The sequence below is a fragment of the Oryx dammah genome, unplaced genomic scaffold (assembly GCF_014754425.2).
Source record: "Oryx dammah isolate SB20612 unplaced genomic scaffold, SCBI_Odam_1.1 HiC_scaffold_1, whole genome shotgun sequence".
NCBI classification, from domain to species: domain Eukaryota; kingdom Metazoa; phylum Chordata; class Mammalia; order Artiodactyla; family Bovidae; genus Oryx; species Oryx dammah.
In genome coordinates this window covers 99,099,221-99,123,736 of record NW_024070185.1, presented here as the reverse complement: position 1 = coordinate 99,123,736, position 24,516 = coordinate 99,099,221, and the positions used below count along the sequence as shown (strand labels likewise).

Genomic DNA, 24,516 nt, shown 5'->3' with positions numbered 1-24,516 from the left:
TATTCCGCCCATCCTTCTCTCTAAATTGTGACCCAGGGGTAGGAGCACAGGGCTGAGTGCAGACACGAGGAAACCACAGGGTCAGTCTCCCATGACTTAGTTGGAGAGAAAGTAATTTGTAAAATATTAGGAGATTTGAATTCTAAAACAGAAGACAATTTATTCATTTGTGGGTATATTTCTCATTCACCTGTTCCAAGTCCTTAAGGAGTATGTTTTTACTCCAATCAACTTCATACAGTGGTTCTCAAAGACTGAGTGGGAGGGGTTATACAAGTCACATTTCTAGCCTCCCCTAGCAACACATCACCCATTCTTTGAGAATTTTTGCCTAGATGAGCCGCTTACCAACAGGATGGGTCAACACTTCCAGAATCCAGGAGCTTCTGCTAATCTAGGAAAGAAGTTGAACTTTGAAACCTAGGGACTTTCAGCTGTCCAGGCTCCAAAGATTTCACATCCTCCCAAAGTATTGCATTATTTCTGACAATGGGACCTCTGTCTTCCTCTTCGGCTGAAAGAGTTTAAGTGTTTTTCTCTCCAACATGTTGATTCTATCCAGTCAGCCTTCATCCAAAGCATACCCTAAATTTTCCCTATAGGATCTCTTTATTGTTGGCTTCTCCATCTTATCTCCAGTTTACTTTTATTTTTTACTACTTTTAAATTAATTCTGGGGGGGGGTGGGGGGGTGGGGGTTGTGCTGGGTCTCTGTCGCTGCCCTCAGGCTTTCTGCAGTTGCAGCAAGTGGAGGCTGCTGTCCCTTGTGGTGTGTGGGCTTCTCACTGCACTGCCTTTTCCTGTTGTGAAGCACAGGCTCTAGGCACAGGAGCTTCCCTTGGTGAGGCTCATAGGCCCCAGAGTGCATGGGCTTCAGTAACTGTGGCATGCGGGCTTACTTGCTCTGCAGCATGTGGACTCTTTCCAGACCAGGCATGGCTCATGTCCCTTGCACTGGCAGGTGGGTACTTATTCACTGTCACACCAGGGAAGTTCTCCAGTTTACTTTTAAAAGACGATGTTTGGGAAAGACCTTGTATGTCTTAAGTCAGTATATCTAATTAAAGGCTGATTTTGCAAATATCTAGAAGGGATATTGGGGGAGGGGGGGCCTAAGGATTGTTGCAGGTGGCATGACCCTATTTGAAATATACCTTCTGCTTCTTTCTGGGAGTTAGGCTAACTTATCCATACACTCTGGTATCAGCGTCCATTAAGGTAGTAGTTCCCCATTGTCTGCATTCATAAGAATTACCTAGAGTCCTATTAAATTCAGATTTCCATATCCTGGTGTTTTTAAATCAGTGGGACTGGGAATCTAAATTTTTAATAAAACTTCAGTTGATTCTGAGGCAGATGGTTGTTCCATCCATCTTTTGAAAAGCACTGGGTCAGGGGGACTTTAGATATTTGGGTCCTCAGAAAAAGTGCTGTCTGCCTTCTTTGCTTTCCCTTCAATGCCCAACTGTATCTGGCCCTCAAATGTAATCAGAGGCTGAGTAAGCTTAAGTCATGCCAGCGTGTAGCTTTGTTTTACACAGAAATAACTTTCTAAGAATCTGTCTGAAATTTTGCCAGTGGCTCCACATCACCATGATGGAACAGGTTTCATGGGCTCAGACTCAGGGGCACAAAAATAGAACTTAAAAATTTTCTACTCCTGTGTTTCATTTCTATCTCCAGCTGATATAGTAAAATAAACCTTAGTCAAACCAATGATTTCTCACATCATTTCAGGATCGTACTCACAATTTCCTTTGTCTTCTCCCTAGGGTAGATGCAAGGCTCCTGGGGGCTAACAGAAACCCAGTGCTAGTAGAGGTGGGGACAACTTCTTGCTCTTGATCTGTCTTAGCCTTACGCTGGTCATAAGTCTTATGCTTCGAGACTTCAAAGTGTGACTTTTCCGACTGAGTCCTCAGCCATGTCCCTTCTGAGCTGGGACTCTACTGAGGCATGGTGGTTTCCTCACCTCGTCCCATCGGTGCTTTCTGAGCTTCGTCTTTGCAGGCCCGCTAGTTCTCTCCCTGCCAGCTGACTTTGGCATTTCACTTCAAACAAGATGGGGGAACTGTAGGAGTTCTTCCTCACACGTCAGAGCATGGGAAACTCGATGTGTGTCTCCCTGACCCCCTCAGGCCTAGATACCATCCACACACAGACATCTCTGCTCTGGGACTAGGGCGCCATGATGACATGGAGGCTTTCCCCAGAAAGCTCATCATCTCCTCAGAACTTACATGGGAATGAGGCACAAGCTGTCTGTTCTAGGATCCCTAAGGTTTAAGGGGAACCAATTTCCCTTCACCCTTGAAACCTGGCCTGGGGATGGACAAGACACTGCTCTTTTTGAGCCACCTGACTGTTCCATCCATAATTCCCATCATCTTTGTTCCTCTCCTGGAGGTAAAGAAGGAGGGAGTGGACCATTGGTAGCTGGTAATATGCATTTCCTATATTTTCTGTCTTTTACCTGGACCCATGGCACTGGGCTGCTGAGAAGGTCTTCAGGGATAAATAAATGAGATACAGAGGAAAGAAACAAATTTATCCACAGAGTCTTGCTTTTCTCCCCTCAGCCTAACAGCCTACTTTGGCCTGTTTGACATCTGTGGAGTGAAGGGTGGAGAAACAGTGCTGGTTAGTGCGGCGGCAGGAGCAGTGGGCTCTGTTGTGGGGCAGATCGCTAAGCTCAAGGTAAGTGGCTTCCTCCATAACAACCACTCACTTGACACCCACAGTGTGCACTGGGAATGTAGCGGTGGACACAGCAGACCGTGCCTCATCTCCGGGAGTCTGGTCTAGTTGACCTCTTGTAGAAGTTGGATATTGGGAATGACTGAGAAATGGGGGGAACAGGGAAAATGGTGCAGCAAGGATGACCTGAACGTTGTTATTTGATAACATTGCGGGTATCACGTCAGGAATGGACTCTGCTTACAGTAGTGAGTCTGTGAACTCTTCTCGTAGTTTTTACTGAATGTCTCTTGTTACAGCTTAATCTCCTGTCTTTGTGACTGCCCCAAACAATTGAAGAAGGGACTTGATCAGCCAACCAAGAGTCGTTGCCCCTATGGCCCCATTTCAAAGCTTACTGCAGTCAGCCCAGAGCAGTGGGGCCCTAGCTTGGGAACTAACTCATGGGAGGCACCCAGGCCTTGGAAACACTGGCTCTGATACGAACAGGTGTTTGTGCTCAAGAGATCTGATCTGAGTACAAGACATCGGGCAGCTCAGATGTGGTCAGGATGTGCCATGTTATAGAAATGTCCCAAGGTGATCTGGTTTGGCTGATCCTTTGCCAGAGGGTGGATGTAGGACCTAGTTTCAGGGCCTGGTTTCTAGTGAAAGAGTTAGGGAGACTACAGATGAGTACAGGGCTATGACCAGCAGCCAAGTGTTCAGGCTGGTATCCAGTGCTGATGGGCACTTGGAATACAAGTAGATGAGGCTATCATAGTGGTTGCAGGAATTTATTTAAATAAGTAAATAAATAAGAATAAATGTTGAATTTTATCATACTTTGCAGTTAAAGAATTATGTTAGTTTCCTAATCTGAAGCCATAATAGCATTCTGGAATAATCTTTATTTACCTATGGTATATATTAAATTTATACTTTTGGAATTGATCTAATAACATTATACATAGAATTTTTGCATCTATATTCATAGGTGAGTTTGGTTTAAAGTTTGGAACGTATCAGTGTTTAGCTTTGGGTTACACTAGACTTATAAAATGAATTAGTAATATTTCCAAAATTCAAATTTCAAATGTTTTATTAAAATTTTAAGGGATTTTTTGAGGAGGGGGGGAATTCCCTGATGGCCTTATGGTTAGGACTCTCTGCTTTCTCTGCTGAGGATGCAGCTTCAGTCCCTGGTCAGGGAAGTATGAGCCCTCACGCCACATGGTATGGCTAAAAAAATAATTTTTTTAAAGGAATTTTTATTTTAAAAGTTTGATAAGACTTATCCTTAAACCTGTTCTTTCAGAAGCTTCACTAGCGACTGCTATGCTGAGAAGTCAGTGCTTAATCCTTAGAGGAGTGACATGCTTAACCCTTCATTTTAGAGAAATCACCTTGGCCTTTGGAGGAGAACAGTTCATAGTGACATGATGCTAGGAACAAGAAGTCAAATTAGGAGGCTCTTACAATAATCCAGATGAAAATTATGATAGACTGACAGTGAAGACAGAAAGTCAGAAGTAGCTTTTAAGGATATTTGGTGAAAAAGAATAAAACCTGGTGATTGGATGTGGATAGAAGAGGGCGGAAAGCAAGCATCTCCTACGACCCATGTGTTTCACGTCTGGTTAACTGGGTAACTGAGTATCACTCACTACAACAGAGAACAGAGGAGGAACACCAGGTAAGAAGCAAGGGAAAAAATACATTCCACTTCAGACACACTGATTACGAGGCTCCACGGGCTATCCAAGTGTAGATTAGTAGAGGTCTTCAGAAATACTGATTTGGAACTAGGGTAGAGGCCTGGCTAGAGTTAAGAGACAAGGGAATCATCTGCAGGAAGGTGGCAGTGAGGTGGTAAGAGTAAATGAGATCATCCTAGAGACCTGGGTTCGATCCTGGGTCTGGAAGATCCCCTGGAGAAGGAAATGGCAACTCACTCCAGTATTCTTGCCTGGAGAATCCCATGGACGGAAGAGCCTGGCGGGCTGCAGTCCATGGGGTCGCAAGAGTCGGACACAACTTAGTGCACTGTCTTGTCATGAGAGTGTGTGTTTAGAAGGAACAAGGACCAAGGATAGAGACTGCGCAAAATCATTTCTTCTTGAATCAGGAATGAGTGGAAAAACTATATGGCAGCTGTTTGTGCAGATACATACATGTATGTACCCAGTCCAGGTGAAAGTGAACAGAGGCTGATATTCTGGTCTTCACGATGCATTCAGAATAGAACTTTCTACCAATATAATCTCTATTCTCAAGCTGAGTGCACTCTGCTTCCTCTATGATTAGGCAGCATCTAGTCCAACGCTTTGGGCTAAATCACAGAATATGGGGCAGTTACCAAGAGGTCTCTCTATGATGTGAGAGTTACAGGGCTGAGCCAAAATTACCGTCCAAAGTGCCACTGCACCAAGAGGTAGCATGGAAGTTACTGCAAGCAAGAAGCCCCAACAGGAAGAAACAGGAGAATCAGACGAGTAGGCTGTCAAGCCAGCAGGTTGAAAAGAGCTGCCAACCACCTAAACGTAGGATGGATCTGTTGGGTGGGCAGAGGCAAGCTGAAGTTACATTTGGGTTGTGTCATAGGCTAGTTTAGGGATCTCACCTCTAGGGTCTATTGACCCATTATATATGTGACTCAGTACCTAGGAGGATGTTCTGGGGAAACCTGGCCTTTCCAGTCTAGGATGATATAGTTGGCCCTGGTTGTGGTTTATAAATGGTTACCATTTTTCTCCCCATTTAGGGCTGCAAAGTTGTTGGAACAGCAGGGTCTGATGAAAAAGTTGCTTGGCTTAAGAAGCATGGATTTGATGTCGCCTTTAACTACAAAACAGTAAAGTCTTTGGAAGAAGCTCTGAAAGTAGCTGCTCCCGAGGGTTATGATTGTTATTTTGATAATGTAAGTATAAATTAGACTTACTATCTGACTTACTAACAAAGTAACAAAGTACTATACCAGGAAATCTACTTCTAGAGTTTCCACCTAAAAATATATGAGGAAAGCCCATATGCCCTTTAAAAAAAAAAAAAAACAAAACAACTTTATTGGGACTTTCCTGGTGGCTCAATGGCAAAGACTTCCTGCACCCATTGCAAGGGGCCTGGGTTTGATTCCTGGTCAGGGAATTAGACCCTACAAATAAGAGTTCACATGCCACCACTAAATATCCCACTTGTCATAACTAAGACCCAGTGCAGCCAAATAAATAATTTAAAAAATTTTTTGAAGGCATTTAACAACAATAACAAAAATAAAAAACAGCTTTATTGAGATATAATTTACCCATTTAAAGTATAAGACTTGATAATTTTTAGTGTATTCACAGAATTGTACAACTCTTTGCACAATTTTAGAACATTTTCATCACTCCAAAAAGAAATGCTGTGCTCAGTAGCAGTCAGTCCCCCTAAAGTGATCTTTGGTGACTGGCTTCTTACACTTAACCTGTTTGCAAAATCCACCCATGTTGTAGCCTGTTTATCAGTATTTCATTCCTTTTTATACATTTTTTTATTGAAATGTAGTTGATTTTCAGTGTTGCTTCATTGCTTTTTATGGCCAAAAATATTCCATTGTATGGATACACCATGTTTTATCAAGCATCCATCAGTTGAACGGCAGATGAGTCATTCACACTTGGCTATTAAGTATAAGGCTATTTTGATCATTCATATGCAGTTTTTGTGTGAATATAAATGTTCAGGTCATATGGTATCACCACGTTTAACATTTTGAGGAACTGCCATCAGTTCAGTTCAGCTGCTCAGTCATGTCCAACCCTTTGCTACCTGATGGACTGCAGCACGCTAGGCCTCCCTGTCTATCACCAACTCCGGAGTTTACTCAAACTCATGTCCTTTGAGTCAGTGATGCCATCCAACCATCTCATCCTCTGTCGTCCCCTTCTCCTGCCTTCCATCTTTGCCAGTATCAGGGTCTTTTCCAACGAGTCAGTTCTTTGGATCAGGTGGCCAAAGTATTGGAGTTTCAGCTTCAACATCAGTCCTTCCAGGGAATATTCAGGACTGATTTCCTTTAGGATGGACTGGTTGGATCTCCTTGCGGTCCAAGGGACTCTCAAGAGACTGCTCCAGCACCACAGTTCAAAAGCATCAGTTCTTCGGCACTCAGCTTTCTTTATAGTCCAACTCTCACATCCATACATGACTACTGGAAAAACATAGCTTTGACTAGATGGACCTTTGTTGGCAAAGTAATGTCTCTGCTTTTGAATATGCTATCTAGGTTGGTCATAACTTTTCTTCCAAGGAGTAAGCGTCTTTTAATTTCATGGCTGCAGTCACCATCTGCAGTGACTGAGGAACTGCCATACTATTTTGCGAAATGGCTGCACTATTTTACATTCTCACCAGCAATCATGAGGGTTTCAATTTTCCCAAATCTTTACCATATTTATTATCTGCCATCTTGATTGTGGCTATGCTAGTGAGTTTGGAGTGATAATTCATTGAGGTTTTAATTTGCATTTCTTCAGTCACTAATGATATTGAATTTCTCTTCATGTACTTAGTGGCCATTTGTATGTCTTCTTTGAAGAAATGTTTGCTTAAATCCTTCACCAACTTTCAGTTGGGTTATCTGTTGTCAAAGTTTTTTTTTGTATATTCTAGATACAAGTCCCTTATCAGATACAGTCAATTCTCAGTATTCCTGGTTGTTATATTCTACAAAGTTGCCACAAACACTGAACCGTTGGTCCAACTGAAAGCATACACATACATGCGCGTATCTTACACTGATTATGATCTTCAGTACTTCTCATAGCTTCTATTTTCTTTCTTTCTTTATTTTTAAAGTGAGGTTAAAAAGTGTTAAGTAACTTGTCTGAGTCTCTGCCACAACTAATCCTCCCACAGCTGAGATTCTTACCCCATCCAACCGGCCCCAGAACTGGAGCTTCTTGAAGTACTCGGCACTGCCCCCTACTGTCTCCATCTTCCGATAATCTCTGCATGAGAGTTGAAAAAAGAAAGCAGACCCTTGGCCTTTTTTGACCTTAGCTGGGAACTATGTCTGTGAATGACCAAAGAAAGCTCTGAATATTGATTCTGGAGTTATAAATAAATTTTAGCAAATAATCCAACTCTCAAATATGGAATATATTAGTATATTTTTAATTAAAATACCTCCTGTATATGGTTTGCAAATATTTTCTCTTATTCTGTAAGTTGCTTTTAAGTTGTTTTTTTTTTTTTCTTTTACTTTCTTGATGGTATCCTGAAAGCACAAAAGTATTAAAATTTTGATGATGTCCAAATTCTGTTGCTTGGGCTTTTGGTGTCATGTTTAAGAAGGCTTCGCCTTATCCAAGGTCACAAAGGGTTTACTCATGTTTTTTTTTTTACCTAAGAGCTTAATCATTTTAGCTGTTACATTTAGGCCTATAACACATTGTAAGTTACTTTTTGTGTATCCTGTAAGGAAGAAGTCCAATTTCATTCTTTTCTTTGTAGATGCCTACAGTTGTTCTGCACCATTTGTTAAAAAAGATGTTTTTTCTCCTGTTGAATTATTTTGGCGCTCTTCTCAGAAACCAATTGACAACAAATGTGAGGGCTCACTTTTGCACTTTCAGTTTAGTACTGTTGAGCTGTTTCTGTTCTCACCCTGTCTTGATTAATATAGCTTTGTAATACATTTTGAGATCGGAAATTATGAGTCCTCCAACTTTGTTCTTTATATGGCTTCTGAGTTATTTTCCCATACTTCTGGATAAGGGAAATGAGATTATTGAACTGATAAGAAAACCCCAAAATATAATAAAGCAAAATGTATAAGTTATGTTCCTACAGTCAAATAAAAACGCCCAGTTTCTAAAAAGTTTTTTTCTAGATTCAGTTTTCAGCCCTGCCGTAATAACTTAATAAGTGTTATTGCTGCTAAAACAAGTGTTGTGAAGTGATGATTGTGACTTAATGATTCCCCTGAATCTGGTAGGGTTTATTTAAAGGTTTTGGTTTTTGTTTCCCTGTCTGCTAGGTGGGTGGAGAGTTTTCCAATGTTGTTATCACCCAGATGAAGAAATTTGGAAGAATTGCTATATGTGGGGCCATCTCTGTATACAACAGAACCGGCCCACTTCCCCCAGGTAATGAGTTCATGCACACGATCAGAGGTGTAGAAAGATGGGAGGGAGAGATGATTCACAGATATGGTACAGGTCAGTGACTATTGAAATATTTTAAAAGATTTCCTAATATTCTTGATTAAATGGTATTAACTAAAAATACGTGATTGTGTATATTTGGGCTAAGTCAGCTTATATTGGATTTTGACATAGAGAAAGAACAGGATCTGAAAATATGGACAAAACAGAGTTATTAAAAGTTTTAGTTTTTTTACCTACTATTCTCTACAAAGTTGTAAAAAGTCATGATTTCATTTAGAAATAGAACACATTGGTCTGACGGGTAAAATATTAGAGGTCTTCAGGATACTGGGGATGTGCTGGAGGTTTGGGGATGGGTAGACTTGATGTGGGTACAGGGGAAATGGGCTGCCATGTTCTTTAGACAGTAGTGAGCAGAGCTTCCTGGAGCAGAACAGCCAGGCCTCACCACACTGACAATTTCCACTAAAAAAAAAATGAGTATCCTTTCTCTGCATTCCTAGAATGTCCTTGTTTTGCTTCTCTGCCCTGCCATGCCCTCTACTCCTGCTTCACCACTCCTATGCTGAGACCTCCCCCTCCCACCTCCAGGCCCAGGTCTCTTATTGAAGGTGGGGAGATGAATGGGTAAAAGGACCAGAGACTCTTTCCTATTAGTGACAGAAAGTGAAAGTCACTTAGTTGCGTCCAACTCGTTGTGACCCCATGGACTACAGAGTCCATGGAATTCTCCAGGCCAGAATACCGGAGTGGGTACCTGTTCCCTTCTCCAGGGGATCTTCCCAACCCAGGGATCAAACCCAGGGCTCCTGCATTCCAGGTGGATTCTTTACCAGCTGAGCCACGAGGGAAGCATTAGTGACAGCCCCAAAACAAAGGCTGATGTTCGGAATTCCTCATACAGAACCCCTTTCTGCTACAAGGATTCTGTGCTGTTGAAGAGATTACAGATTTACCTGTGGTCACAAAAAAAAAAAAAAAAAAAAAAGAGGAGGAAAAAAACCAAAAAGGAATCATCCAGATCACCATCAGGATCCTGACAACCATAAATAAATGGGTTATTCTTTCTATGATGGGCTTCACTCATGAGGAAGAAACTAGCTGTGCTAGTTAGCACCTCGGCTGCACTGAGACAGGTGGGTGGGAGTCAAAGGGGCTGAGGAAGGATCACTTGTAGATTTCCTGTTGGGTTGTGAAAGGTCAAAGTGGACACTCCCAGTGCACTGGGGAATCTTATTAGGGACTTTTTTTCCTCCACATTTTTCTAATTGATGCTAAGCTAGAATCCTGGGGAATCCTTCTCCTGCCTATTGAGCAGAGCTCCAGGGTGCATTTTCCTGACCACAGCCAAATATTTTGGATACAGTAACTTGATCTAGCCTTTTTGAAGTTTAGCTGCTCAGACAGGTTGTGAGATGTCAGCTGGTGTTGTCCATTCCACTTTAAGCAGGTGACATTCTGCCCGCCGGTGGTCTCTAAGAACTCTAACACGTTTCACTATTAGGGGAGCTCAGAGACAAGTAATTGTTTCCCCTAGCTTTCATGCCATATTTGTTTTCTGCTCACAATAAAGAAACGACATCCCCAGTAGTGTGGACAATCCCAGGAATAGTATTTCATTCTCTTCCAAGATGTGGAGATGAGGATTCCACTCCTTAACCCAAGAGAAATATAGCTGGGGTGAGTCTTCCAGCTGTGAGTTGTGCTAAGTCCTGTCTATTACCACAAACTTAATGACTTGAAACAACACAAATTTATTCTTACAGTTCTAGAGCTCAAAATGGGTTAGCAGGGCTACTTTCCTTCTGAAGGCTCAGATTCCTTGCCTTGTTAAGTTCTCGAGGCCACCTGCATCTCTTAGCTCATGGTCCCTTCTTCTGTCTTCAAAGCTGGCAGCACTCATTCTTCAAATCTCCCTCCATCTCTATGATCTCTGCTTCCATCATCACATATTTTTTTTTCTCGATTCTAATTTTCCTGTATCCCTTTCTTCCTTACAAGGACTCTCATGTGAGCCCACCTATGTAATACAGAATAATTTCGCCATCTAAAGGTTCTTAACTTGGTCCTATCTGCAGAGTCCCTTTTGCCATGGAAGGTCACATAGTAAAGGCTCTGGGAATAGGACATGGACGTCTTGGGGCAGTTACTGCGCCTGCACAGAGTGCATGTTGATTTGGGGGCAGCCCTGTGGGTCGGAAAGAGTGGAGGACACGGGCAGGAGAGCACTAGGGGAACCCTGACATGCCTTGTACCATGCGCGTTTTCATCACGGCCACCTCCCTGCTTCCTGCTGCTCAAACGTGCCCTCCTCTTCACAGGCCCATCCCCGGAAAGCATCATCTTTAAGGAACTCCACTTGCAAGGCTTCGTCGTCTACCGCTGGCAAGGAGAAGTCCGCCAGAAGGCTCTGAGAGACCTGCTGAAGTGGGTCTCAGAGGTGAGGGGCCCTGGAGCCACTGTGACACCAGATGCCCTGTGGGGGTTTCAGATTTCACTTCCACTGTGAATATGGGTTCATGGCACTCTCCCCCTTTTATAACAAAACACCTGGGAATCTTGTTTGCACTCACTGTCTGAAGTTCCTCTCCATTTAAAAAAAAATTTTTTTTTATGTGGGCTGTTTTTAAAGTCTTTATTGAATTTGTTACAATATTGCTTTTTCTTTTTTAATATACTGGTTTTGTTTTTGGCTGCGAGGCATGTAGAATCTTAACTCCCCAACCAGGGATCAAACCAGCATCGCTTGCACTGGCAGGCAACGTCTTAACCATTGGTCCTCCAGGGAAGTCCCCCTTCACTCTTTCTTAAAACATGCCTGTTGGGTTTTGCACTGTTGCCATTCCACCAACACAGCTTTTGCCAAGGTTGCCAATGCCCCTCACATGTAAACTCCTATGGTCAGTTCTTAGCATCACTTGGCTGTAGGGAGTGGTGACACAGGGCATCACTCTCTGTCCTTGCTTCCCTTGGCTCTTGGTTTTCCTCACTGTATTGGTCCTTCTCAGACTCCTCTACTAGCTTCTTTTCTTCTCTCCAAATTAATAACAGAGCTTTCCAATACATGGTCCCTGGGCCTCTTTTCACCTCTGTCCACACTCTCTTCAGCCCTTAGTTATCTCATCCAGGATTTTGGCTTTAAATATCACCAATATGCTGATCACTCCCAACTATCTGTCTCCAGTTGAGATCTCTTCTCTGATTTCTGGACCATTCAATAGCTGCACTTGGCTGGGTAGCACACTTCTTCATCTCTGTCTTAATGTATTAAAAACCAAATATGTCTTGATTTTTCCTGCCAAACTTGCCTTCTATGTACAGACTTCACCGTCTTAGTTATGGTGATCTTTTCCGTTGCTCAATTCGAAAACCTTGAAATCATCTTTGACTCCTTTCTTTCTCTCAGACACGTATCTAATCTGTCAGGAAATTCTGGTGTCTCGAGTTTGGAAATACATTCAGAATCTGCCCAGTTCCCCCTCCTCCACTCCCACCATCCTTCTAGGTCACGATCTTGTCTAGCCCAGATGTTGCGGTGGCCTCTATTCAGCTTTTTCACTTTTTCACCCTGCAGGCAATTCCCAACAGAGCAGCCAGAGTGAGCTTCACACCAAATCATTCTTATGTTCAAAACCCTACAAAGCTCTCCATTTCTCTTAGAATAAACCCTGCAAGGCTGGATACTGTCTGGTCTCCATTACCTAATTTCCTTTCTTTTTGTTCATCCCCACACTCCTCCACATCTCTGTAATTGCTTACTCAATTCTCTCTCACACACACCTTCAAGTTTTTGCTGAAAACTGCCTTCTGAATGAGACAGCTTTGAAAATGACCTTATTTTTAAATTCCAATCCACCTTCACTCATTGATCTTCCTTGTCTTACTTTGATCCATAGCAATTATCTTTTGACATAATATATACTATAACTCATTTATTATATCTATTGCCCATCTCCCTTCCACGAGAATGTAACCTCCATGAGGGCATCAGTGTTCATACATTCTGATTTCTGATGTATCCCCAGCACCTAGAATATTCTGAATCAATATAGGCACTGCTGCTGCTGCTGCTGCTAAGTCGCTTCAGTCGTGTCCGACTCTGTGCGACCCCATAGACAGCAACCCACCAGGCTCCCCTGTCCCTGGGATTCTCCAGGCAAGAACTCTGGAGTGGGTTGCCATTTCCTTCTCCAATGCATGAAAGTGAAAAGTGAAAGTGAAGTCGCTCAGTCGTGTCCAACTCTGTGTGACCCCATGGACTGCAGCCCACCAGGCTCCTCCGTCCATGGGATTTTCCAGGCAAGAGTACTAGATGAATACTATTGAGTGAATGAGCGTTGCAGGGGCATGTATTTGGGCCACAGCTCTTCCAGGTCCTAGAATGCAGTCTTCTCATAGTCACACCTCATAGATCCAGAGGAGGAAGCCAGCCCCATTGTCCTATGCGGTGATCATTTCCCCACCTTACACCATGTGGAGCTGTAGTCAACAGAAATCTGAATACCAAGGTGCATTATTTTCATTTCCAAGGAGAAAAGTGGTCCCACCCACACTTTCTAACTTCTGGCTTTATCACTGTCTCCAAATTAAAGAAATAGACTGCTCCTCTGGCAGCCCCTGGAGCTTGGCATCTCTCTCGGTCTAACACTCTTGGAGTGCTGGGCTCGGCTCTTTCCAGGGAGCTGGGAGGAGCAGGATGCTTGTAGAGTTCCCAGTGTGTAGCCTTTTTGTCTCTGTTGGTGAAATCAAATATGATCACAGCTGACAACAGACACCACTCTGCCAGTGTCCCTAACGCTTTCTTCGAACGGAGTGAACCTACTTCTAATTTTGTTCTAAGTAACTAGCGAATTGCCATTCTCTCTCATCTACTTATTTTTTCTTCTCCCTGTCCCCTTTTGTGTTACAGTAATAATACAGAATAGTAAACTATTCTTTACCTTAGAAGAGTTATAAAGAAAAACTCCAAAGAGAGTACAGAGACTTTCCATATACCCTGTATTCTATATCCTAATTCCCCATATCATTAACATTTTATATTAGCATTCATCCTCTACTTTTTTGTCTTATGGCTGCACCTCATGGCATGTGGGATCTTGTTCCTTGACCAGGGATTTTACCCATGCCCCCTACATTGGAAGTGTGGAGTCTTAACCACTGGACCACTAAGGAAGTCCCTCATCCTCTACTTTTAACCTCTAAACGTTTGATTATAGCTTTTGACCCTTTCCAGGTTCTTTGGTCCTCAAGTACAGGAATGAGCTAGGGCTTCCTAGTTAGGGGTTCAAATCCCACAGACTACTTGAGGGACCTCAAGCAAATAAGTAAGTTATTCCATAAATCCGTAAAGGATGCTAAATCATCACTGGGATACATTAGGGGAAAATGTTATCAGGTAACTTAGGTCCCCATATAAGACCCCCTTAAAATGTGAAAATGTGAGTTAGGTCCATTTAGGAGACTGTGCCTTATAGAAGGAGAAATGAAAATCCTTCTTCACTAAATGAACTCTTCACTCCCACACTGCTAAATGAATGCTGAACACATACTGAACAAATCTTGGCTTGAAGGGAAGACAGCTTATTAGACTGTCATGGTATTTACATTTCCTGAACAGGTTCTGTGTCTTCAGGGGTCAAATAGAGGTAAAGATGCTACAGCATTGCGTACTGGAGTGATGAACATAGATGATACCCTGGAAGGGTGTCCCCTACTCCTGCTTCCACCTCTTCTGAGACCATTATTAAATTTTTCTGTTCAATTTACCCAGAAATTGGTTAACTGCTTCCTTGTGACTTTTTTGTGTTTACTGTGACCTGATGCCTCTTATAAGCTATTATGCATAATCTGTTATATACACTATGTATGTGGATCACGCCCCCCAAATGACTGTAAATTCAAAGAAGACGGGCTCTCCTCTTCCTAGTTCCAAGTTTCCTGTGATGTACTAATTAATTTGGTGCTATGATGAGAGGAGTGTATCATTTAAATATGAAACTAATCTATTCTATTTGTTATTGTTTTGATACAGGGTAAAATCCAGTACCATGAACACATCACTGAAGGATTTGAAAACATGCCAGCTGCATTTATGGGACTGCTAAAAGGAGAGAATCTGGGGAAAGCAATAGTGAAAGCATGAACAGAACTGACGCATGGAATCCAGAAATCACCTCGATGATTAGTTTCTTTTCAGTCATTTAGTAAAATATATACTAACTTCCTAATGCATGAACAAAAGTGACTAGTGGAATCTAGAAATCATTTGGATGACTAGCTTCTTTTTAATCATTTAGTAAAATCTGTGGTTTCATGATCTAAAAAACAGTAATTGTAATGTGATTGATCTACCTAATAAAATACATTGAAGTGGTATATAATTAGCAACAGAGAATGCAATTTTCATACTGAACAATGGCCAGTTGAACTTAACTGCCTGCTGTAGTTCCTTCTGGAGTATGATAGAAAATAATGGCTTTGGAGTCCAGAAGTTTCCTGCCTTTGTAACCATAAACTTCTGATTTTTCATCTGTGAAGTGCAGACAAAAATGTCTGCGTCACATACATACCATACATTTAGACCACCTGCATAATGCGTGGCATATTAGGTACTCAATACGTACCTCCCTGCAGAAATTTGTGAATTGGAAGTCAAGATTACCACTGCTACGGCTGATGGTTACACAAGGAGAAATAATCATTGCTGATGTACAAGGGTCTCAGGGCAGCTTCCACTGGTCCTCCACAGGTGGGTCTAACATGACAGACCAAGAAAGGAATCTATCACTCACAGCAGCTACGAAAACAGTAACACATAGGAATCTTTATAAGCCTATGAAAATGTGAGATTATTCTGAGCAAAGTTTTATAACATCATTGAGGAACACAAAAGACTGAACATGGAAAGGTTACCTAGTTCTTGGACTCGAAGGTTATCAGGAAAATGTCAATTCTGTTAACCGATTCTGCCACCAAATAGAGGAGGGATTAAATCGTAGTACAACGAAAAAACGAGAAAAAATTGTGTGTTTGTGTGTGTGCATGTATAAAACCTCTGGTGAGAGGTAATAAATACGATTATATGGTTCATCCCCAGGAAGACAAGTGAGGTGTGCTTAAAGGATGGGAATAAGAGAAAAACTATAATATATGCCCTTTGGAACTTTCTGAATTCTGAATCTAATGAAATTATTTATTCAATATTTACAAATACAATTTTAAAAAGTTCTGCCTTTTTGTGTCTTCCCACATGGGATAAATAAAACATATATACGAGAGGTGTCACCCCTAAGACTGGCTGTCCCCTCATGTTTTTACCTCTCAAACTTGTCTATACAGAGCCTCCAGCAAACATGCCTCCTCCAGGTGAAGGTCCCTGAGCCCACTCTGGGTCCCGTGGAGGGTTTTACTTTAGGGCTTTGATCCCAGTAGTTTGTGACTCAGTATCTGACCCTCCCAACTTGGGGTAGCAGTTTACCCCATGACCTCAGGTCTGTTGCATCTCAAAGGGTTTTTTGTTTTTTTATGCTCAGTGTTTTTATTGTTACGACAGACTGATGATACTAGATCAGAAACCTGATGTCAAGTATATGTGTGTATGTGTGTGTGTATGTGTATATACACACACATTTCCCTAAAATTTAAAATATCCTGGGCTTCCCTGGTGGCTCAGATGGTTAAGAATCTGCCTGCAGTACAGGAGACCTAGGTTCAGTCCCTGGGTTGGGAAGATCCCCTGGAGAAGGGAATGGCAACCTACTCCAGTATTCTTATATGGGAAATCCCACAGAGGAGCTTGGTGGGTGACCGTCCATGGGGTCACAAAGAATTGGACACAACTGAGTGACTAACACTTTTACTTTCAGGCAGCCCTTATGAATTCTCTAAAGTGCTCTGGGGACACCTTGGCACCAAACTGGGACCCATGGTTCTAAGCTCTGTTCAGGCCACTGTTTGAAAACTTTGTATAATGTTCTAGGTCTTGCTTTCCTTACCTCTGAGACCTCGGAGGCTGTATGTTCCAGATGGCATAACTAGCAAACGTTGGAAAGAAACTGTTGAGGCCTGACTGGGAAATAAACTTTTACTGAGTTACATCACTCTGATTTGTTGGGCTCTGCATGGTGAGCACTGTGTTCTCCAACTCTGTACTATTCAGTGTGGTAGCCACTGAAGGCCACTGTGTTCCTGAAATATGCACAGTGCCATATTTCAAGGTTTAAAAAACGGAGGCAGAGTGAATATTTTTCCATTAAACACAACTTTATTGTTTTGGTAGAACTACAATTCACTTTGACTGTTGCACAGCATAGGACATTGCTGTTGTACTGTAACGTTTGTATAGGAACGTGCATAATTTCTAGTATCACAGATAAACACTCCACCAATCTAATATCAACAGACTTGACTCAGTACAGATGATTTTTTTCTATGCACTGAAGTAACATCACAAAAGTGTTTACTTGGATATTTTATGCAGATAGTACAAGTGAGAGAACACCTATGCATACAGCACAAGTTACAGCGACACCTATAGGTAAACCATAGTCATACACTGAGATAGTTATTATTTTCATTGCAATATAATAAAATTATTTCCTAGGTTAAAAAACATGGAAAAATATTTAATTTTAATGAAGGCATATTACTGAGGCAGAATTCAGTGCAATACAGAAGCTAGTACCACAACTAGTACAGCAAAGAAAACCAGAGTGCAAGAAGGTACAGCGCACATTCAGTGATGAGTAGCAATTGCAACTCACTGCAGGCACAGCAAAATGAGAAGGCTGTTTGTTGTACACAAGTGTTCAATACAGTAGATACTACATACGACAGCAGCTAATAGTTATGCCATTTTTTTTTAGCAACGCTCTAGTAATAAGTATTTTCCTAATAGTAAAAGAAAAATCCATGAAGTCTTATGAAACAAAAATTACATTACCATCAAAACAATAAAACAATTTTTAACAGGATTTTGAGCTTATACTTGGCCAACTATAAAATGGTTTGAATACTTGTGCACACGCGTGTGCACACACACACCAATCTCAGATGGAAAGAAGACAGAAGAAATTACCATTTTAGTTATGGTAATCTAACTAGAAAATTATGAGGAAGACTTAAAAGGACACATAAAAATTGACATTTTTAACTAACCCTTTAATTAATTTTGCTCCTAGAATACAAGAAGCTTCTCGTAATATCAAAGATCAATTGGTTCAAAATTAGAAAAATTTCAAGTACTTAGCTTTAGCTGTGTAATGTAAGACACCGCCAATTGAAAACTTTTGAGTACATTCTGTCTCAACATCCAAATTTACAAAAAAATGTCAATTCATTGCCTAAAAACTCAAACTCATGACATGTTTTTTGACATTTTAAACCTGACAAAGAAGAACTTCAGCAAGAGACAGAAAAATTAGTTTCTTTCATAAAGACAAGACTGAAATTATGTTAGGTCCAAAGATAAATATATTGGAATTTTAAAGCAAGAGAATAGTATTTCCACTCACTGCTTTGTTTCACTATATGATAGCTACTGAAAATATCTGTTCAGTTTTCCAAAGCAAACTTCGGGAGTCATGAATAGATGTTAAAATTCTTCAGTACATATGTGAAATGATGTAATCACTGCTAGTTTATGAAAATGTTGAAAATAATGTTTTAATGATTCTGTGTTCTTTACCAATGTTCCTTGGTTGAGTTATAAAAGAATTTTACAAAAATTCCTCTACTGGGAATTTCAATTTAAGATCTTCTTGAATGAAAAGGAATGCTTGCAAAATATTCAGTAATCAAAGACAAAAAGTGGCAGGATCACACTAAATATGAATGAGCTAAATTTCAAGCTCTTTAGAATGGGAAAAACTTGTGACCTACTTGGATGAGAAAAATTAGTTAAAATTGAAACATTTCTTAATATAAACAAAAAATGACTTAACACACTTTTCTAATATGAGTCAACTTGCAGATTTTCAAAGTAATCAACAGCACTGTATAATTTGGCTGCAAAACGTAAGAAAAATGTGAAGAATGGTTGATACTGATAAATTTAATTTTGTTTCCAGTTATGTAATACTTAATTGAATGTGATGTTAATAACAGAATTGACAGAAGAGTTGATTTAAACAGATACTGCTTTGAAATTGATACCCTTTTATTCAAAACCACATCAATTCTTCTAATAAAAGATGACGAATCTTGTCAACGTGGATGCAAATATCGAAGGAAAATAATTTTCTAACACTTAAAAACTTTAGGCATATCTAGACTAATAACAAAGAACATTTGGAAGAACTATGTGCATCTACTTTTCAACTCTAAGTTTTATTAATATGGATAGAGTATGAATTAAGATATGCTGCAACTGTAACACATGGGTTTTGGACACAGTGCAAAAAATAATATAGAATAGCTCACCAATAATTTTTATACTGATTATATGTTCATGTAAGATTATGGATATACTGGGTGAAACAAAATATATTATTCACCTGTCTTCTCCCACCTTTTTAAAGAGGCTACTACAAAATCTGAAATGTGCAGTTAGGGCAAATTTTGGACAAAAGATACAAAGAGATCAAAAGAGCCATCTGCCACTTCTGAAGAGCCCAGAGCAAAAGCAGCATGCTGTGCATGCCCTCTGCACATAACACTACCTAAGGGGTTGGGAAACCACATAACCCACCCCTCTGGCCTGACCCCTGGACACCCCTACCCTCACCCCATATAAGGAAGAAGCTCACCTCCTCAGGGGAGCGAGCAAGCAAGGGAACCTGTTGTCTGTTCTCAAACCCCCCTGCAGCAACAGGGGACCCAATAAAGCCTTGCCTGAAAAAAATCTGATATTATTATGTGGCTCACATTCTATAATTAGTGGACAGTGTGCTGCAGTAACTGAAACAGCTTCCCTGTGGCTTTTTAGGGCCCTGTTCTTAAATATGAAGAGTCAAAAGATAACCAGAGATTTGAGGAAAGCCTCCAAGGTGAAAGAGGAAAACAGATAAAAATTACTCAGAGGAAAGATAATGCAGGGAGCCGAGTAACACTTGAGATACCATATTAGCATCCTCAGAGAAATGAGTATTTCACCTATGAAATAGAGTATGATAAAAAAAAAAATAAGCAGAGTCAAAAATGTACTTGGAAACATAACAATGACAACAGAAACAAAACACTCAAAACATTTAGTAGTAGAGTTGGAGGATAAAAGTTGACAACTTTCAGAGAGCAGGATAAAAATCAAAGACATGGAGGGAGTGATGTCAGGGAAGATGGAGCAGTAAGAAGTGCCAGGAATCCATCTCTATCTAGACAACTGCACTGACAGAAGTACATAAAGTGAGCTACTCTGGAATGCAAGGCTCTGTTTTAAGGATTTCAATGTCCAGAGGAAACCTTAACTGGTACACCAAAACTAACAGTGGAGTATTTCAGCCTTTCAGTAGCAGCTACCACCCCACAATCAGCCAGCCCAAACATTCCTACTTGGACTTGCTGGAATCAAGATGGGCAATAAAGACCTTTTCCTCCAAATACGCGTCTGAGGTCCTGATTGTGGATGATTGCTTCTGATCATAAAGAAAGATAAGATACATAGGTGAACGGCCATTCTTCCACCCCCACCTCACTGCCTTAAAGTGATTCCCAGGGGATTTAAATGGACAACAAAACACCCGATTTGGGGACTGATGCTGAAGCTCCGATACTATGGCCACCTAATGCGAAGAGCTGACTCACTGGAAAAGACCCTGATGCTAGGCAAAAAGAGAACCGGGCAGCAGAGGATGACAGTTGGATGGCATCACTGACACAATGGACATGAATTTGAGCAAACTCAGGGAGGAGAGCGGAGCCTGGTGTGCTGCAGTTCAGTTCAGTCCAGTCGCTCCGTCGTGTCCGACTCTCTGCAACCCCACGAATCACAGCACACTAAGCCTCCCTCTCCATCACCAACTCCCGGAGTTCACTCAGACTCACGTCCATCAAGTCAGTGATGCCAGCCAGCCATCTCATCCTCTGTCGTCCCCTTCTCCTCCTGCCCCTAATCCCTCCCAGCATCAGGGTCTTTTCCAATGAGTCAACTCTTCGCTTGAGGTGGCCAAAGCACTGGAGTTTCAGCTTTAGCATCATTCCTTCCAAAGAAATCCCAGGGCTGATCTCCTTCAGAATGGACTGGTTGGATCTCCTTGCAGTCCAAGGGACTCTCAAGAGTCCCAGCACCACAGTTCAAAAGCATCAATTCTTCGGCGCTCACCTTTCTTCACAGTCCAACTCTCACATCCATACATGACCAATGGAAAAACCATAGCCTTGACTAGACAGACCTTTGTTGGCAAAGTAAGGTCTCTGCTCTTCAATATGCTATCTAGGTTGGTCATAACTTTTCTTCCAAGGAGTAAGTGTCTTTTAATTTCATGGCTGCAATCACCATCTGCAGTGATTTTGGAGCCCCAAAAAATAAAGTCTGACACTGTTTCCACTGTTTCCCCATCTATTTCCCATGAAGTCATGGGACCAGATGCCATGATCTTCGTTTTCTGAATGTTGAGCCTTAAGCCAACTTTTTCACTCTCCACTTTCATCAAGAGGCTTTTTAGATCCTCTTCACTTTCTGCCGCAGTTCATGGGGTCACAAAGAATCAGACATGACTTAGTGACTAACAACAAAAAGGAAAAAAAAAAAGCCTGTATGTGAGAATTTGGAAAGCCACTGCCTCTGCCCAGGAAAAGATGGGCTCAGAAAAGACCTGAGAAAAGTTGAGGCTTTCACCACAGACTGATCCCTAGCACAGAAATACCCTAAAACAATTTTAAAAATTCTGAGGAAGGGGAGAACTTGATTTCCAGAGCTACCTACACTTTAGTACTCGTGCCACTTACCCATGGTTTTGCTTTGTGCAGTTTGGTAACTGTCAACTACAGCCCAAAAATTAAATGTAAAAGTCCAGAAATAAGCAATTCATAAGTTTTAAAATTGCATGCTATTCTCAATAGCATGATGAAATCTCACATTATCTTGCTGTGCCCTGCTGGGGATCCCCAACCATCAACACCTGCTGCTCCTGACATCCACCACACAACACTGTCATAGTTCAATGATCCAAGAACATCCAAAGCAGATGACCCTTCTTCTGACAGTGTCCAAAGGTTAACAGCAGCCTAAATGCTTTGCCACACTGCCTATGTCCTTCATTACACTACATTACATAGGAGGCATTTTATCATTTTTGTTAGAGGAACCACTAACCAAAACTACCCACCCTGGTACCACAGTAATCATCTGGATGAATTGTTTTACAACAGGAGGTCCTGGTAAAGACCAAGACACTAACAAGCTACCACCAAGCAGAAAAATTCAGTAAAGGTCAAAAGGAGACAGGAGATGCCAGTCCAAATGTCCTCCCAACCTCCCAGAATCCTTCATGCTGGAAGTCATTTTGGCTGAGTGATGCGCACACCCCCAGAAGAACCCTGAGTCAGAATGATTGGCCAGAGACAACCCGGAAACTAATCTCATCACCACAAAACCCGAGCCTGTGAGCCACATGGTCAGAACATCATCATCATGATAAAAAGAGTGAGTACAGTATTACAAGACATTTTGTGAGAGAAGCCACATTCACAAAATTTTTATTACAGTGTAATAACCCCTTTTATTATTTTGTTGTACATAAACTTTATCATATATGTGTATATATAGGAAAAACAAATAGTCTGATGCCCAAGATCTTTTGGTCTTACCTGTAACCAATTTCTTTTGAATTCCAAATATCACTGCCAATTGTGTCTAAAAGCCTATGGATGTTATCTATTGAGTTAGGCTATAACAGCCTATAATGAGTGTTCCTGGATCTGGTTTAATCTTTCTCAAGCCACAGCCATATTAGCTCAACCTTGCTCTTTTTGCAAAATACGTACCTTTTAGAAACTAACACAACAGTGTAAGGCAACTATACTCCAACAAAAACTAATCTTAAAAAGGACTTCCCTGGTGCTCCAGTGGTGAAGACTTCATGCTCCCAATACAGGGGGCCTGGATTTGATCCTTGCTCAGGGACCTAAGATTCCACATATCATAACAAAGAGCCCATGTGCTACAACTAAGACCAAACACAACCTAAATAAAGTTTAAAAAATTAATTAAAACTATATACCATTTTATTCTTTAAATGCAGCTTTTATGTGGTTGCAAGCTTGCTCTAAGTAAGACACAGCTATAGGCTCTGATATCATTCAAGAAAAGGCAAAGTCATTATGTGACAAGTTAAGAGCAAAGCAAGGTAAAGGATCTAAAGTGGAGAGTTTAAAGCCAGCAAAGTATGGTTTGAGAATTTTAGAAAGTGGTTTGGTCTAAAAAAAAAAGTCAAGATAACAGGAGAAACAGCTTCTGCCAACCAAGAGGCAGCAGACCTTCCCAGATGCCACTAAGAAAAATCACTGAGAAAGTGTATCTGCCTAAACAGGCTTTTTAATGCAGGAGTAAGTGTCCTATTCTGGAAAAAAAAAAAATGCCACAAAGGACACTTTGGTAAGGAAAAGAAGCAAGCACCAGGATTTAAGGAATAGAAGGCTAACTCTCCTGTCTATGTAAATGCAGTCAAGCTTATGATCAGTCTGCCCTTAACTATGAAGCTGCTAACACCAAGTCTTGAAGGAAAAAGATAAACACCAGCCGTAACAAGAATGCTTTTTCTGGACGGGTTACATTGGTGCTTTATTCCTGAAGTCTGGAAGAACTCTATCAATAAAGGACTGCAATTTAAAATTATTTTTAATGTTTCTGGCCACCCAGATCCCCATGAGTTTAACAACGGAAGAGTCAAAGTGGTCTACCTGCCCTCAAAACAACATCTCTAATTCAGCCCTTGGAGTAGGGTGTCATATGGATCTTTAAGGCTCATTCCACATGGTACTCTATGGCAAGGAATGTTGGCAATATGGAAGAGAACCTAGACAGAGAGGGCATCAGGACAGTCTGGAAGGATCACACCACTGAAGATGCCATCATTGTTAAAGATAAAGCTATGAAAGCCATCAAGCCGAAAACAATAAATTCCTGCTGGAGCAAACTGCTGTCCAGATGTACATGACCTCATAGAACTTACGACAGAGCCAACCAAGGAAATGATGAAAGAGACTAGGGGTATGGCAAAAAGGTGGGGGGTGAAAGGTTTCAAGATACAATCTTGGGGAAATTTAAGAGCTAACAGATACCACACCAGAGGAATTAACAGAAGATGACTTGATGGGAGATGGGTGTTTCTGATGGATCCAGGTATAGTCAACTGAAACCTTCTGGAAAGGATTCACTATTCTAGATGCCACTAAGAACATTTGTTACGCATGAAAATGAAAGTGTTAGTCACTCAGTTGTGTTCAACTCTTTATGATCCCCGTGGACTGTAGCCCACCTTTCCAGGATCCTCTGTCCATGGAATTTTCCAGGTAAGAATACTGGAGTGGGTTGCCGTTCCCTTCTTCCGGGGATCCTGACCCAGGGATCAAACCCAGGTCTCCGGCACTGGAGGCAGATTCTTTACCATCTGAGCCACCAGGGAACCCTCCTGTGATGCATGGGACGAAGCCAAAATATCAACACGAACAACAGGTGGAAGAAGTTGATTTCCACCCTCATGGGTGACCATGAGGGGCTCAAGACTTCAGTGGAGGAACTGCAGACGTGGTG

The 24,516-nt window shown here is 41.4% G+C and overlaps 1 protein-coding gene across 2 annotated transcripts in view; it reads left to right on the top strand.

The window, feature by feature from the left end:
* PTGR1 (prostaglandin reductase 1) overlaps positions 1 to 15,217 on the top strand; it is a 29,830-nt gene extending 14,613 nt beyond the window's left edge. For both annotated transcript variants that reach the window (XM_040239282.1, XM_040239293.1), the window contains 5 exons: positions 2,580 to 2,697; positions 5,441 to 5,596; positions 8,699 to 8,807; positions 11,150 to 11,268; positions 14,860 to 15,217. In XM_040239282.1, coding sequence (XP_040095216.1) covers positions 2,580 to 2,697; positions 5,441 to 5,596; positions 8,699 to 8,807; positions 11,150 to 11,268; positions 14,860 to 14,970 — 613 coding nt within the window. In that variant the 3' untranslated portion in view covers positions 14,971 to 15,217. The remainder of the gene's footprint in view (positions 1 to 2,579; positions 2,698 to 5,440; positions 5,597 to 8,698; positions 8,808 to 11,149; positions 11,269 to 14,859) is intronic.
* The last annotated feature ends 9,299 nt before the right edge of the window (positions 15,218 to 24,516 follow it).